Source organism: Papio anubis, chromosome 12 (genome assembly GCF_008728515.1).
Source record: "Papio anubis isolate 15944 chromosome 12, Panubis1.0, whole genome shotgun sequence".
In the NCBI taxonomy this organism is placed as follows: Eukaryota; Metazoa; Chordata; class Mammalia; order Primates; family Cercopithecidae; genus Papio; species Papio anubis.
Window position 1 is genome coordinate 47,657,698 of NC_044987.1, and position 18,937 is coordinate 47,676,634.

The 18,937-nt window shown below is 45.8% G+C and overlaps 1 protein-coding gene and 1 long non-coding RNA gene across 8 annotated transcripts in view; one reads left to right on the forward strand and one right to left on the reverse strand.

Moving 5' to 3' along the window:
- ME3 (malic enzyme 3) overlaps window positions 1–18,937 on the forward strand; it is a 218,207-nt gene that overhangs the window by 196,584 nt on the left and 2,686 nt on the right. For all 7 annotated transcript variants that reach the window (XM_009187077.3, XM_017948825.3, XM_017948823.3 and 4 more), the window contains 5 exons: window positions 13,205–13,302; window positions 13,603–13,716; window positions 15,356–15,461; window positions 16,423–16,565; window positions 17,142–17,315. In XM_009187077.3, coding sequence (XP_009185341.2) covers window positions 13,205–13,302; window positions 13,603–13,716; window positions 15,356–15,461; window positions 16,423–16,565; window positions 17,142–17,315 — 635 coding nt within the window. The remainder of the gene's footprint in view (window positions 1–13,204; window positions 13,303–13,602; window positions 13,717–15,355; window positions 15,462–16,422; window positions 16,566–17,141; window positions 17,316–18,937) is intronic.
- LOC103877791 lies at window positions 1,038–18,011 on the reverse strand. The gene is made up of 4 exons (XR_004177425.1): window positions 17,780–18,011; window positions 8,830–8,979; window positions 7,388–7,480; window positions 1,038–1,114 (listed from the first exon to the last, which is right to left on the reverse strand). It is a non-coding gene; the product is annotated as an uncharacterized LOC103877791 (long non-coding RNA).

The window sequence follows — 18,937 nt, forward strand, 5'->3', positions numbered from 1 at the left end:
GACACAGCACAGATGGGACTGTGCAGTCCAGGAAGATGCGCTGGTAGAGGGAAGCATTTTCTCACTGCCCTCATTTACCTCAGTGTCAGACCAGCAGGTGGGAGTGTGCCTGTGGCCCTGAGGAAGCACCTGCCTGCTAGACCCTGACCGGCTCCCCAGCATGAATTCACCCATGAATCAGCAGAAGGACAGCCAGTCCCCTGAGCCCACCGGGCTGCCAAGGCCAGAGGGTGGAAGTGGAAAACAAGTCCATGCAGGCGGCACACCTGGTGCACAGCCTCCAGCTGTATAGACACACAGACAGCCACATGTGTATACATCCTCCTAAACACAGGCACAGGAACACAGCCAGGCCCTGCAGCCCCCCAGCCCCCATCCGCCCCTGCACTGCTGCCAGAATGTGCCTCGGAGATGAAAGTATCAGTCACCATGCCACCCTCTCTTCATGAGAAAGTTCGCACCCCTTCAATGAAAATATAAGACTTCGGGATCTCTCCTCTGCTCTCTGCCCTTCCTTTTATTTTACTCCTCTTACCTCCTTACCTGCCATTTCTTTCTGTGTTTGAAAGCCCTGCTCGCCCTTTCCCATCATCTTTACCTGAGTAACTCCTACTCACCCTTAAAGACTCAGCTCCAGGGTCTCCTGCCCAGGGAAGGCCCATCAGTCTGATTTGGGTGTCCCTCAGGTGTTCCCCTCTGTCAGTTCTCTTACCTCATTGCACCCCAAAAGCCTGTAATGCATTGTCTGCCTTCCCAGAAGATAATAAGCTTCTGGAGGCAGGAACAATTGCCTTATCCATTCTTGTTCCCCAACTCCCAGCGCTGCGCTTGCTACATGATAGACACCTAATAAATGTTTAAAGAATATACGAATGATGTCTACACACACAAACTGACATCCTCATAAGCACACTCACCTGTTCATGTGGGTGTGTCTACACTGGATGCCTGCCCCTGCAGCCTCTCTGTTGTCCAGGTCATCATTCATGTACAGCTGACCCTTGAACAAGGTGATGGTTACAGGTGCCAACACTCCACACAGTCAAAAATATGCATAACTTTTGCCTCTCCAGAAACTTAGCTACTAAGAGCCTACTGTTGACCAGAAGCCTTACTAATAACATAAAAATAGTGGATTAACACATAAATAGACTAGTATCTACCGCTATTTTATGTGTGCATGACATACTTCTTAATTTTTTTGATATTTCTAGGCTACACAGTTCATCTGTGAGTTTTTTCAAATTGTTAGAAACCTCCAAAATTTTTTAAAATATATGTATTGAAAAAATCTGCATATAAGTGGACTCACGCAGCTCAACCCCATGTTGTTCAAGGACTGATTGTGCTCACACATAAATGCACCTCTGCACGTGCTCATACATAATCACATGTGTAACCCCACATGCAGACACAGGGAGCTGTTTGTTTTTAATTAAATCAATTCATTTGTTTACATTCATTGGTTTTTGCGTCTTGCCTCTACAGTCAATTTTGCTCCCAGGCAAAACCAAGTGGGATAGTTTTCTGGGTCCCAGAGCAAAGAGAAGAGGGATTTACCATTCTTTTGTCAGAAATTCAAGACTAAAGCCCTCAATCTGGAACTCATGAGGACAGCTGGCAAATAGTGCTGGAATGGCAGGAGCCCTATAAGAACCAGCCTTTGATCAGCTCAGCCTGATGTTTAGGTGTGACCATATCATTAACAACCATAAAGAGGTGGGCATGGGCATGCACCACCCAGATCCTCCTTCAAGGAAAGACTTGTTGCCCAACTGACAGCAGGCTGTCAGCACAATCTGCAGAGCCTCAGAGAGAGAGAGCCACCTCGCCACCCCACCAGGAGCTGGCCTCACCAGTGATGAGGGAATATAAAGGCTTAACTATTTTAGCCCAGTGCAGGACAACTCAAGCTCCCCATGGAGTTGACTGAGGCTTTGGGGCCTGCATCACAGCTCAGCTTCCCCTCAACCCATTCTGCTTCCTTCCCTTCCTTCCCACAAGGGCAATTCCTAAAAACATCCTGAACACTCCAGTATATCTCAGAATCTGCGTCCAGGGGACCCAAACTGTACCAAGTAACATTTTGTATGCACATAGAACTTTAGGTTGAAAGTGCTCTTCATCCTCACTATCTTACAAGTGCCTGGCAACATCTCCCCCTCCCTCACTGGGGGACAAACACAGCTGTCCCATGTCACTAATGAGGAAACTGAAGCCTGGGGGTTAAAGGTTGCTCACGGCCACACAGACAGACACAAAGCTGGAACTGGAACCCCATTATGTCTGACTTGGAATTCTCACTCTCTCCATGGCATCAGGCTGCCTGTTGCTCCTGCACGTGTAAGGTGGTGGAGGGTATCTTCTCGTTAAGGATGAAATTCCAGACCCTGCTGGAACAGTGCGGGTGTTGCTGCTCCCTGGCATCCTGCTGCTCTCATCCTGTCCTCCCTATCGTTCCCATTCCTTCCTCTAACTCCTACAGAATGCAGACCTGAAGATGAGACCCACGGTCCCAAGCTGGTTAGGGATGAGTCCAGACCAGAAGCCTGTGATGTGTGTTCTCATTGTTAAATGGACAATGAGAAGACTAGTAAGGAATTCCAGTACTAATGAGCCAACACGGAAGATACAGCCCATGCTGGAATTGTCCCCCTGTATCTCCAAATACAGAGTAAGGAGCAATGCCACTTAAGACTACAAGCCATGCTCATAATGGGAGAGGAGCACCTCCATGCACAGAACCACAGAAAGTTGGGAGTGAAGGGGCGAGAGGGAGTGTGGGAGGGAGGAGGAAGCAATGCAGAATCACAGTCATAAACAGAAACCAAATCACACCACACGTAGGAGCTGGAGACAGATTCTCAGAATCTTCTTGGGAACCACACATGGAGGGGGCTGGAACCGAGCGACCCACATGAAAATGAGACTAGGGTCATGCTACCTACTCTGACACCAGCCTAGCCTTACATCCTCAGTGGATAGATAGAATTAAATCCTCGAAAGCTCCACTCTACTGACCTCCCAGAGGGCAGGGCCATGCCTGGTGCAGATCAGGAGCCCAGGGCACATTATTTGACTGTCTCCCAACCAGTCCCACTGTACCATGTGCTCAGAATCACTGACCCCACAGGGCTGGGCCTCTGGAGCCCCAGTACTTGAAGGAAAGAGAGATCGCCAGGGCTTCTGATCATCTTTGCCTCCTGCCCCAGCTCAGACCCACATAAAGCCTCGGCCCAGGCCCAGGCTGGTCCTTGGTGATCAGAGCCGCCAATGCACTGACTTGTTGCTGGCAGCCTGTCAGGAATTTTGGAAAAGGCGGAGGCTCAGGTGACTTTTGTTGTTTCAGCTGGGACCAGAGAAGCATCTCTGCTCTTAGGGAGGAAAGAAAGGCCTAGAAGGGGAAAGGAAGTGGGAATGGTCACGCTGGGGACAGGGGAAGGAGGAAGAGCCACACAAAGGGCCAGGTCCAGGGTGCTGCTGGCCCAGTTTCTGTGGGTCTCTGGCCTCCACGTGCAAGCTGACCACACAGCATGGCTGGAGCCAGGAAAGCCCCACTGGCTCTTCAGCTCTGCAGCATCCTCCACCTGGCCAGCCTTCACTGGACCTGCCTTGCCCACCAATCCTGCTAAATCTCCAGGCCAGACAGCACATCAAGGTTCCTGTGTGTTATGTTAGGCTAGTAGCACCCTCTGTGAGCCCAATGCTTAACAATCAGGCATTGCACCAAGACAAGCCTAGGTCTGAATCCCCATTTTCCTGTTTTGTGGCTTTGGCCAAGTGGCTGAAATTCTCAGTGCCTTCCTTTCCTTATCTGTAAAATGGACTTAACAGTTTTAACAGCCATAACTGCTCATCAGCTAGTACCACCAGAATGGTCAGGGTGCTTTTATAAGGCCAGTATCTATTATGGTTGGTTGTAGTATATGCCAATTCCTTGATAAGTATTTCCAGCACCCATTTACGGCACTGAATTGTTGTAAGGATTGCAGTGATGTACAGATAGGGACAGGCACGTAGCAGTACTCAGTTCATGGTACCTATTACTAAAATCTCTGATGCCTAATAGGCTCCTGACACATAGGTATGGGAGGGAAGAAGGAAAGAGGAGACTTAAGGCAGAGAATTTGGTGGAGGTGAGGAGAGGGCCACATGTGAGCACAGGACTGGGGAACTCTGGGGAGAAGAGAGGCCACCTCACTTTTCTCCCCTTTTCCCCATATACCCTATTATTCCAGCCCATTGTATTAGTCACTCTTCTGTGAGTTTTCTGCCAACTCCATGATTTTGAATGTGCTGGTCCCTCTGCCTAGAATTCTCTTTCTGTTCTTCACTACTTTCTGTTTGTCCCTAAAGGCTCATTTCACTTTCCCCAGGATAATGCACCCAGGGCTAAGCCACAGACTCTAAATGATCCCACTCTTCCCCAGGATCTAGGAGTGACACTGGATGGTGGTCACCCACTTTACAGAATGCTTCAAAGTTCCCCAGGGAGAGGGGTGGGGCTCTCAGCCAAGAAATGCAAAATACATCCCTGGAAGATGATGACCTTGTTGGAGCGGGAAGGTGTGGGGGACTTTGCATAGGCTTCAGATGCCACAATAAGGAAGAGGTAGACAGGCAGGAATGGCTCATCTCTGAAGACTTCGTGCAGCTCGTTTGTCTTGTTTACAAGATGCCAGGGATTATTTCCAGCTGTCGGGGGTCACCTGCCCTCTCTGTCACCCACCACCACCATTACACACACTGAGTAGCAGTTCTAGGCCTTTCCTTGATCTCTCCTCCTGCAGTGAAACTTCTCCTGGTCTCTTTAACCTTTTCTCTCCCCTGTTCCCAAAGCCTTCCTTTTCACTAAGTCCTGTGTTCTGAGGCTGTTCTTCACTTCCAGGGCTGTCCCTAGTCCTGAAGTTCATGTGGATCTCGTGTATCTGGCTCCTCCGAGACCTCCCCTGTTAGCTGCTGCAACAGTCAAAACTTCAGAGAAGTCAAGAAGATGATCATTATTCCTTCGGGTTCCTTCCAAATTGTGGCAAAATACGCCTAACCCTACCTTCTCCATGGGCCAGGGAACTGCCCTCTAGAGAGTCCAGGAGCTCCAGAAAATTCCCTTATGACACAGAAATTGCAGAGAAGTAGTCTAGAAGGCCTTTGCTTGGTGTCCAATAAAGGGGAACCTGAATTTTTGGAACACTTGTGCTGGCAACTCCTTGAGAGTTTTATTTGAGAACAAGACTTTTATTTGTCTTTATTTATTCAAAGCCTAGTCCAGAGAAGGCCCAGAACAAACACTCAGCACATACTAATGAATAAATGAATGGCAGTAGCTACCGTAGAAATGTAATTCTTATGGATCGTGGAAGCAGGTGTGGCCTCATAGCAGAGGTTGTTCTGTCCCAATAGGAACCCAGACCTCCAAAGCCACCGTGGCCAGACCCTGACAGAGCCTAACTCTATCCTTCTTGCTGCCTGGGTCAGAAGTCTTCCCTTATCTGATAAAGAGTAAATTCTTTCCTCCAATAATCTGTTGTTCAGCATGGAAACTCCTTTAACGTTGTCAAATCTGACTATTAAAAGCAGAAACTACATTTTCAGCATGTCCTTTTGTGCTATTTCCTGAACCTACAACCTCAAGTACTCAGTTGGCAGGAAATGTAATTATAGAAAGCTCCCTCTGAAAAGAAAACTTTTTCTTTCATCATGAATAGGAACAACCAGTCACACTTTCAGCTGCCCATGGCATTTATGGGCACAAGCCATGTTCCAGCATATCCCTGGACCCATGGGCTTCTCAAAGTGCTTACCTTGAAACAGCTAAGTAGCTTTCTCTCCAGTTTTAAATCCCTAGTGCACAGCCCAAGAGCACCCCAAAAATGCAGATAACTTTATTTGCCAAACTTTGTAATTTGGAGCTTAAGAACCACTGTTTCTCCTCTTGAGTTCTAGCCTGTAGTTAGAACAGCTTGCTACCTCAGAGGATGGCCTCAGAGCAGGATGCCAGGGAGGAGAGCAGGGAGAATTAGCCAGTGAAGTACCCAATGAGCGTGGGGTTCCAGAAGCCAAGTGCAGAAATAGTTTCCCAAAGGAAAGAATGGGCAACAGTACCAAATGCTGCTAAGAGATCAAGAAAGAAGAAGGCTGAGAATTGATTACTGAATTTGGTCACCTGGAGGTACTTGGGGACCCTGACAAGAGGTGGGTCAGTCATTTGATTGGACTGGGTTTCATGGGGACCAAGGAGGAAGGAACTAGATGTAGTTAATATATTCCGCTCTTTAGAAGAGTTTGGCTATAAAGGAGAGTGAGAAATAGGGTGGGACACATAGGGCCAAGGGAGAGCTTTTTAAAGATGGAAGTTTTACAGTGTATTTGTATGCTGATGAGAATGATACAGTAGAGAGGGCAGAATTGAATATGCAGGCAATAGGAGTGGGAATAACAGGAAAAGTAGGCAAGAATGATGGGATCCAGTAGACAAGTGGTGCTTTAGCTAGGAGCAGGGAGGCATCGATGGTAATGGGGAAAGGCAAGTACGTGGACATGGAGGCAGTGGGTCTGAAGACTTGGTGGTGATAGGATTCAGAAGTTCTGTCCTGATTAGTTCTCTTTCCTTTGAGCCTCACTCTCCACTTTTAAGGGCAAAAAATAGGAGCACAGTAGTCCCTACTTCATGGAGTTGTTGGGAAGATTAATTGAGCCAATGCTGTGCTGGTAAGCACACCGCACAGAGCCAAGGCCACAGTAAGAGTGATCAATAAATGGCAGCTGACCTTGCATCCTTTTATTGTAATGTGTGACTGTTTCCCATCAGATTTCCCATTGTTTGGAGTTCCCCTCCCCTTCCAGAGGTACAGCTGAATGTTGACATCTACTGCCTAAGTTCACTTCCCTCTGCCTCTGCTAACACCCTGCTCCGTCCTTCCCCAGAGAAACCCCATAACACCTCTCCTGCTGCCTTCAACTATAGTCAGGAAGGGCTGTCCGAGCAGCAGAGATCGGGAAGGGATGGAAGCAAACCTAGGAAGGAAACCCCTAGGTCTCCCTGCTTTGGGTGACTGACAGGGCCAAGCCACCTTTCTCTGTCAGTTTCCTCATTTGTACAGCTGTTAAATGCCATTATCTCCAATCCCCATCCAGCACTGAATTTCTGTGAGTAACCCCAGTTATTCAACCTGCAAATAACCCCAGAAGACAGTTGACATCCAAAAAGAAAAAGACCCATCCAGAGTATAGTGTCTGGGGGATCATCTCTGATGGAATGCCTTTGGCGCCATCTGGTGGCATATGCTTTGTGCAACACCTCCTTTCAGGGAGGCAAAAGGCTGTCCTGAAACAGACTCCGAAGCGCAGAAAACTCCCTCTAGCCAATGGCAGGAAACTAGTACCTCACCTAGAGAGGCCATCTAGTTCAGTGCATCTCAAACTTGAATGGCATACAAATCATCTGGAGATCTTTTCGAATACAAATTCTGACTCCGTAGAACTGAAATGAAAGAGGGTTTTATGGGCAGAGAGTAAGAAGTATGGAGTTATTTGCAGGGAGGCAGAGAAAATGGGGAGTTCGACATAATAAATGAACTTTGGAGAAAATTAAGGACAAAGGGGATGTGGAGATTTCAGGAGAGGGTAATACAATTCATTTCTCCTCACCCTCTCTTTAAGTGATTTAAATACTTATTTAAATTGCTTGTTGATACTTTCTTGGATGTCAGCTTGGTGTTTCTTGTGAATGCAGTACAGTCCTGAGCCTCACCATGATACAGCCCAGCTTCATTCAGGTTACATTCAGGTTAGATGAAAAAGTAGATATGGGAAAAGGAGGGGTGGTTAAGGATGCCTGGGGTAGCAAGGAATGTCTTGCTGATCATTTGGGCTGAGTCTTAAGGAATAATGAACTGCAAAAGGGTCTTCTAGATAGGGAGAATAGCAGGGAAATGTACATAAGCATAAACATGCATGGTATGTTTAGGCAACAAGGAATAATGCTACTGGTACATGGAGTACACGGGGAGGCACTGCAGAGGTAAGTTGATACTGATAAGTTACTTTTCTGGACATAAACTAACAAAAAGTGTGTAATGAACAACTGTTTTATAATAGCCATCACACTTGCAATCATTTAGTAATTTCTTTCCTTACAAACAGAAATGAGCTTGGTCTATTTTGTTACTATGGTATCCTCAGTACCTGAGCCTGGTTCATAACTAATGCTCAAAAAATAAATGAATGTAACAATTTCCAGTGATCTCTGACTACCCAGACTACCCACTGTGTTCTACTGTTTTGTGCCCAAATTTTCATAAACTGGGAGTTCCCTGATGGCAGGGATCATGTCTGATTCATCTCCGTCTTCCACAGTGCCTGGCATGGTGCCTGTCACTTTCTAGGCCCTCAGAAGGTGCACAATGCATACTTTGGGGACCATGGGAAGGATGTTAGGAAGTCCCAGTATCCTCAGCCCTGTCCCTGTGACACTGCCAACAGTTCAACACTCCCTCTAGGTAACAGCTGTGTGAAGACAGGGGTGCCTGCTCCCCATCTTCTGACAAGTATGATCCTGCATAGAGTCCCACCTTCTGATGTCCACAATGATGAATGTGCACTTATTGGCCACCAACTGTTTGCTGTACCCCCATCTCAGCCACTGAGCCAAGTATAAATCTAGGAGAAGGCCCACCCCAGAGCTAGCAAAAAATAAGCCACCTAGAAAACTGGAAACAGAGAATATAGAAAATTCACTCATACTCCCACCCTGCAACCATTAGTATTTTGTAAGTTCCTTCTGGATTCTATGTGTGTGATACATTACAATTAGAATCATCACATGCATACCATTTAATGTTCTCTTCCTTCCAGCCAACTCAATGGAACATAGGTTAGTGCTTAAGCACACAGGTCCTAGAGCTTGAGTCCCTGGATTCACATCCTGGCTCTCTTATATGATCTTGTACAGTTCAGCAAACCATACCTTATTTTCCCAATCTGTAAAATGAAGATGGCAACAATGAGGATTAAATAAATAACTGTCTTCATGTTAAGACATATCAAGTACTTGGAACAATATCTGATGTTAGTGACTAGCTTCATAGCATTTTCCATGTTGCTGCATAATATTCATGATGATCATTTTTAATAGCTATAAAACAGTCTACTGTGTCTACCCTGGCTACTTTACTTAATCATTACTCCTTTGTTAGATGTGTAGGTTATTTCCAGCCATTCTGTATTAAAAATAACACTGTCATAAATATCCTAGTATATACATTTTGGATTTTTCCATATATAGATTCCCAAAAGTAGAAGTATAAGGTCAAAGGGCAAATATATTTTATGCCTTTGCTCTAGATGGGGAAACAGTTCTCCACAAAAGATTGTAGCACTTCAAAACACAAAGGATATTGGGACATTTTACTTTTCATTCCTCCCTCACCAGTCATAGATGACAACTTTTTTTTTAATTATCCAAATGTAATAAGCCATAAATAGTCCTACTTTAATTTCCTTTTGTTTTGTTTTGGTTTGGTTTCACCATCGTGGGGGCTTAGCGTTGCTGATTGTGATTACTTTATTGTGAACTCTCTGTATCAGTCTATACCACTTGCTTTAACAGAGAACACTTAATATTTTTAAAAATGTTAATTGTCTATTAAAGAATTCAAAAGCCAAAAAAGAAACACTAAGGACCTGCTACGACTCCTGAGGCTAAGGGAACAAAGGAAAGAGGAGGTGGCAGTTAGTGGCATTGGTGCCACTTAGTGGCAGCTATGAGGCTAGTTCTCTCAGTGATGGCCAAACTGCAAACTGCGTTCAACTTCTGCTTCAAGAACAAACTGCTGCCGGGGAGTTGAAGAACTAAGGCTGTGGGGCTGGCAGATTTAGCAAAACCAAATGCAGAACACTCAGTTAAATTTCGGTGATAGAAACAATTAATTTTTAGTGTATTTATGCTCATATTGCATAGGACATACTTATACTAAAAAAAACTTGTTGTTTATCTAAAAATCAAATTTTACAAAGTGTCCTACATTTTACCTTGCAATCCTAACAAGACGGATGATGCTGGGGGAGGGGGGAACACATTATCCCCCTCATCTAGCCTTTGTCTCCCTCTAGCACCTACTATTGGCAGAGCCCAGCATAGAGCAAGTTGGCAAAGCTGAAAAGTGGTTTGCAGACAAAGCAGTGTAAAGAAGCTGAGAAACAATTACCCAATAATTGGTACAGTCCACCCTTCTGGCTATTCAGCATCCACATACACTGTCTGGCACATATGTACTTCTACATAACAAAAACAACTCTGGCCAGGTGTGGTGGCTGATGCCTGTAATCCCAGCAGTTTGGGAGGTCAAGGCTGGCAGATCACCTCAGGTCAGGAGTTTGAGACCAGCCTGGCCAACATGCCAAAACCTTGTCTTTACTAAAAATACAAAAAATTAGCTTGGCATGTTGGTGGCTGCCTGTAATCCCAGCTACTTGGAAGGCTGAGGCAGGAGAATTGCTTGAATCCAGGAGGCAGAGGTTGCAGTGAGCTGAGATCATGCCATTGCACTTCAGCCTGGTGACAGAGTGAGATTCTGTCTAAAATTAAAAAAAAAAAAAAAAAAAACAAACAAACAAAAAACTTCTAACAAAATGCCTCACAACATTTAACTAGTTTTCCAACAAATGAAGACATTCTCACCTTCTCTCCGACATGGGGATAGACAATGTTCCAACAGACATTTTAGTCAGCTCTGGAAGATAGTCACGCTATCCACCTCTAAGCAGAATTAATAGCTCATAAAATTCAGTCACATTTGAAAACTCTGTTATCTAAAGACTAACATGTGGAATTAACCTCCAACAGAACTTATATAAAATAATAGGGAGGAGAAGGGAGAAGAAATTAGCTCATGTATACCATTATATATAGTCACATTATGATCAAGGAAGAAAAATATGCATGGCTGCTATATTCCTTGTTTCTGTAACCAGTCATGATGTCAAAGATGACTTTTGTAAATTTTTTCTTCAACCTTCCATTCCATGTTTTCTTGTCCTCAGACAGGACCTCAGGTGGCCAGGATTCTTTACCCAGTAGAGTGACCCAAACCTTCATTTCTGAAGGATCTGAATCCTCCATAGGCCTGAATCTCCTTAGTTGCAATAGTATTTATTAATATTTGCTATTGAGCATGGAAATATGAAGATACTCCCCTAGAAGACTCCCCTAGGCTTCAGACATAGCCCTCCTTGTCCTCACTGTCCCTTTGATTATCAAGATGAATCACAACAGCCAGAAAAGTAATCCCCTTCTTTGCCCACTTATTTAGCGGCATGAAGAGCCCCAGCTAGCCAGGGAGCTGTTTCAACTCCCAATTCAATAGAACCATGTCATAAATCCTAATGGAAGTATTTCCTTCTTGGCAACTAAGACCTCCAATCCAGCAGGGCACAAAATTAAAGAGACAGGAAGCAAAAATTCTGTATGTGGATTATTAGGTGAAATGGTGAGAAGAGCCACTCCCATTTCCACCTCGCAATTTCTAGACCCATACATTTTGGCTATGAGAGAAAAACACAATGTCTTGCTTGCTAAGTCATCATGCATTGCATCCCATAAAAGAGAAGCTCATTATCTCCATAAGGTGTTGCTTCCACTTAAGTCTTAAGTAATTCTTCAGTAGGCCATTCTACTGATCTACTAAGCCTGCTGCTCCTGAGTGGCTGAGCACAAGTTAAGACCAGTGAATTTCATGGCATGAGCATATTGCTGCCCATCTTTTACTGTGAAGTAAACTCCTTGATTAAAGCCTTGCTGTCTGTAATATATCTGGATGACAAACAGGTATTTCAAACATCCATAAATGATGGTGCTGGCAGAAGCATTATAGACAAGGAAAGAAATCCATATCCAGAATGTATATCTGCTCCAGTTAGGACAGATTTCTTTCCTGTCCATGATGGGAGCAGTCTAGTGTAATCATCCTGCCACCAGGTGGATGGTCCCCCCAGGGAACGGTGCCCATCAGGAGCTCAGCATTGTTCTCTGTGTTTGACAGGTTAATCATTCAACAGTAACAGGCCAGCTTGGTAAGATGAAGCCCATGCATAGCCTCCATCCTTACCACCATGGCTGTTTTATGCATAAGTCCATTAAGCAAACCCTGGGTGACTAAAGAAAGATGCTGTCTAACATACCCAGGCCATGCCATTTTGTTCACCTGATTATTGAAAGACTGTTTTCATCATGTCCTTTGATAAACTCTCACATGGGGCACAAATATCCTCTTACTCTGTATCTATCCCAAGAGGTCCATCACCTACCTTTTCCCCAGACCTCCTTATCACCAATCTTACTATTTTGTTCTTTCCAAGTCCCTGACCATCCAGCTAAACCATTAGCAACTGCTCATGAATCAATGTTGTGCTAACCATCCCTTGGACGAAAGCATACAACTAAATTTACCACATGAAGTCATGTCCACTGTCCTTCACCATTAACTTTGAAGGCTACCTTTTACTGGGGCTGTGAAGCTGCCACCACCTTACACTTCTAGTTGGTATCAGCATATTATTCACAACAACTTGTAAACCAAGCCCAAGTTTTTTCTCCTTGGTCAGCTACTCTTAAGGAATCCCCAGTGAGGCCTTAGATGTGGATTCAGGGAAAAGTCATGTAGCAGTGGTTCAAATGAATCTGAGCCACCTACTCATACGACTTACTTATTCCTTCCAGACATACTCAAGCCATTTGATGATGGTGTGTGACCAGACACACCCAACCTTATGACTTGGTGGATAAGATACGCAGCTCAGGCCATATGGTCATTTAATGTCACATGGCCAGGTTGTGTTCTCATTTTTTTAAATGTTTTTATGCATTTAGCCCTTATATAATTCTGAGAGGCTCGTGCTTTTTTTTGTCTTCCATTATATTTATCATTTTCTTTATGAATGATGGTGGTAGCAGCACCTGGCTATCTGATCCCATCTTATGGGGTCAAGTAACAAACCAGGAGCTGTTTCTCAACTTCAACAACAAAAAAAGTTATCTGCAAAAAAGAGCATGGATTTGCACTAAAACTTGCATGCCTACAGGGCATAAGGGCTAAGAAAAGTTGCCTGTTCCTCCACAGGTCCAAGGTGTGGGGAACTCTGCCAAGGGTCTTCTCTTGGGAGCTGGGGGCCTGTGGCCAGAGGTTGATCTCAGGCCACTCTGTTTCAGGCACAGCCTCCGTTGCTGTGGCAGGGATCCTGGCTGCTCTGCGAATCACCAAGAACAAGCTTTCCAATCACGTGTTTGTTTTCCAAGGTGCAGGCGAGGTAGGTGGCATTAAGGGTTTCTTTTGTTGCTCCAGGAAGAGAATAAGAATGGATGGAAGTATATCAAAAAAGGGAGGCCTTCTGGGGTTCTGAAGAGAGGAAGCAGAACAGACATATTGTGATCACTGCAGCTGCCTAGGCTCTGACAATTGGGTGTCTCAAGACAAGGACTTAATTGGGCCTCCTGGGAGTCATGGAGGTGGGGGAAAGAAGAGGGGGTCATTATGGTGAGACATCAGATAAAAATGTTCAGCAGCTGTTTGCCCTGTGTCTGAACATCCACCCTATGGTACCTTCCAGGCAGCTATGGGCATTGCCCACCTCCTTGTCATGGCCCTAGAGAAAGAAGGTGTACCGAAGGCAGAGGCCACAAGAAAGATCTGGATGGTGGACTCTAAAGGGCTCATTGTCAAGGTACTGTCAGTCTGGAGACCTGGAGGTTTCCTGACACCTTACAGCTTCCAGGAACTGGACTGGAAGAGGTCCCCAAGAAGTAAACTGCTCAATCAGAATAGAGAGCAAAACGAGGGCAATGGCCTAAACTCCAAAGCAGAAGATTCATCCCTAAGTAACCTTAATTGTTTCTGTCCAAAAGTTTGTGCAAGTGTGTAGATATGTGCCCCTTTAGTCTTGTCCCCCACCACTTCCTGACTTGCACTAGCCTCCAGCCACATTAAATCATAGTTTCCAAAAGCAGCCTGCTCTCTGTCTTTCACATCTTTACACATCTTGTTATTCTGCCTGAATTGCTTTCCTCCGTTTTTCCACATGCCAACTCTCAACCCTTAACCCCTTCCCAGTTTCCTCCTTATCTTCTGATAGTGCTCAAATGTTACCTCCTCCAAAAAGCTTATTTCCTGCATCTATGCTCCATACATTGTACTCACCACACTGTACAGAAGTTGTCCCTTTCCAGTTTCCCCACTAGACTACAGTCTTGATATCAATGCCTGGCACATAGTAAGTGCATAATTAATGTGTGAGGCATGAATGAAAGAATGAATGAGAGAGAAATAGTCCAGCTTCCAGCTAGCATGTGTTGAGAGACACAACTGAAGGACCCCTCCGTTAGAGCTATACTCGGTGCTTTAATTCCCAGAATTTCACTAACATAGAGTGTCAGTGAGAGACAAAAAATTATGGCAGAGATGGGAAAAGGGGAAGTGCATAAGGACATTGACCAAGAATGGCAGAGATCCTCAGCATAACTGACCTTCTTATTGTTCCATATGGGGCCAGATTTCTTCTGGAAGGAACTTAGCCTTGGAGATTCCTCTTCCCACTCCCACGTCTTTCCAGAGCATAATCTGGCCACAGGTGTAGGCTGCCAGAGACTGCCACTCTTCCCTCTTACCCATCTTTCAACATCATTCTTCTCACTCCATCAAGCTCAACCCTAGCCAAGGAGCTCAAAGCTGACATCTTTGCACTGGTTCCCATGAGGCCAGCTAACCCAAAGAAGTCATCAGAAGCATCTGAACCCATTTACCAGCACTTATGCCAGCCTGTCACCCACCCACTTCCATTTGAAGAAATGTGAAGAACTGGAGCTGTTTGGGCATGGCCAGTCATTCTAAGACCTTCCTGGAGCTTAGTTTAGTATTATTCACAGAGAAATTAATGGCTTTTATAAGCATATTCAAATAAGCTCCCTGACCCTGGGTGGCACAGGTCCCCATCCCTCAACTGAGCTTGGGTGGTGGGTGCCTTGGGCCAAAGGGTCTCGGTGAGACTCAGGCATTGCCCGAAAGCCTTTCTCTCCTGGCCCAGGAAGCCAGAATCCTAACAGCTCAAAGAAATTCTTTATGGATTCTCCATATGTGGTTTGGGTTAAAGAAACGTGCACACACACACACATACCCCACTCTCACACTTAGGTCCCACCATGGGTTCTGCCAGGAAATGTAGTCAAGAAGATGGGCCCCAAAACATCTGACAGCTCAGACCAAAGCATGGGGATCAGCAGGAAATGCTCTCAGAGTTTCCAAATGCATCTGTACTCCTGCCTAACAGGCCATCATGACCACAGCTGCTCTGTGTTCTTTTCCTATAGGGGAGGAGCCACCTGAACCATGAAAAGGAGATGTTTGCCCAAGACCATCCTCAAGTGAACTCCCTGGAGGAGGTAGTGAGGCTGGTGAAGCCCACAGCCATCATAGGTAGGAGGAGAGAGGGTACCCACTGCCCAGCCCAGCTAACCCTCTTGACTTGCAGATGGAGAGACAGAAGCTCAGCCAGGAAGCCTAAGTAACCCATGGAAACAGCTATTTCCCTTATCCCAAGTGCAATTCAATGCCACAAACTGTTATTGAGTGGCTACTATATAGAAACCATAGAACTAAGGCACCAGAGTTAGGGCTCAATGATGCAGAAATATACAATACAATAAAAAAGTGCAAGGCTGGTCTCTCTCTTTCTCTTTCTCTCTCTTTTTTTTTCTTTTCTTTTCTTTTCTTTTCTTTTTTTTTTTGAGACAGAGTTTTGCTCTTTCATCCAGGCTGGAGCACAATGGTGCAATCTCAGGTCACTGCAACCTCTGCCCCCTAGGTTCAACTGATTCTCCTGCCTCAGCCTCCAAAGTAGCTGGCATTATAGGTGCCCGCTACCATGCCCAGCTAATTTTTGTATTTTTAGTAGAGACTGGTTTTCACCATTTGGGCCAGGCTGGTCTCAAACTCCTGACCTCAGGTGAACTGCCCCTGCCCCACTGCCCCCCGGCCTCCCAAAGTGCTAGGATTTCAGGCATGAGCCACCACACCCAGCCTGGTCTCTCTAACCACAATGAGATGGGCATTCCTCTCCCAAAGCAGACCCTGGCATCTCCCTGTGTCCTGAGGAGCAGCTCACTGTCCATGGAAATGCCCAGGAATGCCTTCACAGGAGCAGCTTAACTGGCAGGGACCTGAGGTGTACCAGTAGTCCCTTAGAGATGAAAAGGAGGTCTCAGGCAGCTCAAGCAGGAAGATTATTTTCCGTTCTGCTCCCTCAGTCCTTGTGGCAAATGCTGGGCCCAAGACCAAGTCTTTCATGGTGTTCCTAGTTCCCCCACCACCACCGGCAGAAGAGGAATAGGTTGTTTTTAAAGAGTAGGCATCCCCACTACCCCCCTTTTCCCTGTAGGTGTTGCTGCCATCGCAGGAGCCTTCACGGAGCAGATTCTGAGGGACATGGCCTCCTTCCACGAGCGCCCTATCATCTTTGCCCTGAGCAACCCCACCAGCAAGGCCGAGTGCACGGCTGAGAAGTGCTACCGGGTCACCGAGGTCAGCGGGGAGTCCTTCCTTCCCCCGGCTGAGAGGACATAGTAACAATTACTATGAGTAACCCCATGAGGGTGAAAAATATTCGTACATTGCTGATGAGCAAACTGAGTTTCAGAAAGATGAAGTAACATGCCCAAGGTCACAGAACTAATAAGGAGTGGAGCTGGCTGTCAAACCCAGGTCTGACTCCAAAGCCCAAGCTCTTTGTGCTATGCTGCTTAAGGTTCACCCTTAATAACACAGAGGTTTGACCAGAACCCAGAACCTGAGGCACTTGTACACTCTAGGCCACATTCTGTCATGTCCTGGGTTGGCCCTGCCAGGAGGTGACAAAAATGTTACTGTGAACACCATCACCTTTCAGCAGTTTCTTGGCTGCTAAATAGCAGGTGAGGGCTGAGCTTTCTGGTCAAATGAACAAATGTGCTTTAAATACCTGCCATGTTCTCAGCACGGTGCTGGGCATTTGGGAGAGGATGAAGAAGGGTCCAACATTTGGAAAATAAGAATAGGGGGCCACGATTATTACCCCAAACCAATCTCCAAGTTCATCTCTGGTTTTCTTCCTGCCTCCAGGGCCGGGGGATTTTTGCCAGTGGAAGTCCTTTTAAGAGTGTGACTCTGGAAGATGGCAAGACCTTCATTCCTGGGCAGGGAAACAATGCTTACGTGTTCCCTGGGGTGGCACTGGGAGTCATCGCCGGCGGGATCCGGCACATCCCAGATGAGATCTTCCTCCTGACAGCAGAGGTATCACTGTCCTTGCTCCTTCAAATGCTTGCAGTAGGGTTTGTGGGTTAACACTGGGTCCTATACTGGATCTCTCTTATCTCTTCTGCCCATCTGCCCCAACGTTGCCAGTGGATTCCCAAAGTGCTTAAACCTCAAGCATCTCTCATGGCCACCCTGAAGCTTGACCTCTTCAATCACACATGGGGCTTTTGACAGGGAATGAGGAATAGTGGTGAAGGGTATTAGCAAGAGGCACTAACAGAGGAGGAGACGTGCCTCATTCTGCCCCCTGCCTCCTAGCAATGCCATCTAGATGCCTAGACAGAGGAGATGCCATCAAAGCCACCTAAAACTGAGGGCTTGTGGACTATGATAGGTGATGGCTTCTTCCAGCCACAGGCCTTAACCAAATCACTAGAGTAACTGGCGGTAGTAAGCCCCACTAGGACAGTTTTCTGTGAGGGAGGGGGTGGGTGTCATACCTGGTTTTTTCTCCTTGGAAGACCCAGATCTTGAACACTGATATGAGTGTTGGAGATGTACCTGTTCCAGGTATTTTACTAGAAAAGCGCACAAAAGAGTTCTTCACTAGACATGATGAAAACCATGAAATAATTAATTAAGAATGACAACCTATATTCACACTAATGGTTATTGATAACAGTTACAGTGGCTGAAATTACCAGGTGGTTACCAAGTGCCAGGCACCTGACATTTATCCTCGCCCTGACAAAAGCAAGGCACAGAAATGTCTCTGTTGGGAGGTTAAGCTAATCAAAGCCATATATAAATATTAAACATATTTACACATAACAAGCTCCAAAGGCTCTCCTGTAACTTCTAACATCCTTCTGCATTTCCTCCTCACTGAGGCACTGGTGAAAGCCTGAAGCCAATGAGACATGTGTATGGCTTCCACACAGCCCTGTCTGGATCCATTTCTGTGAGTCCCACAGGGAGCTAACCTCATGCACCAGGTCCCTTCTTACTATGTCTAGTCTTTGAGACCTGGCTCTCCAAGGCTGTGCAAATAATGTCTCCTAAAGGCTCTTCAGCTGCCCCCTGCCCCATGCACACTACTTATGACTTTGTGTTACAGTTCTCTCTTCATCTTGTCTGAGTACTCTGTCTTTCTTCTCATTGCTATGGTGGGTGTTCTTGTCCTGTAGCTGTGAGCAGAGCTGTGTGAAGCCCCCATTGGATGGAAAGAGTCACTTTCTGCTTGAAGTCAGCCTGAAAGCAACGTCCCCTGTTGAGTAGAAACACAATTGCTAGAGTCCTTCCTGTGCAATACCATGAGACATCCACACATCTGTCCCACTACCTCCAGTACAGTGAGACAGTTCAGCTCCATCATTTCATGAACAGTGTCCATCAATTATACAGGAATCTCTCCTGGATCTACTTATCATCACCCACTGTGAGGAAGATAAAGCCCCTCCCCTATAGGAGCTCACATTACGGTCTTCAAAGGCCTGGCAAGTTATATTTCTGAAAAGGGTATTTTTAATGAAGATAATTTAAGTTGAATTTGATTTTCAATTAATATAGGCTTTAAGGAGATGTGCATGCACCACCTCATTTCATTGTAACGACTCTGTAAAATAGGTCAAGTTTGACCTATGACCAGTGAGCATTTG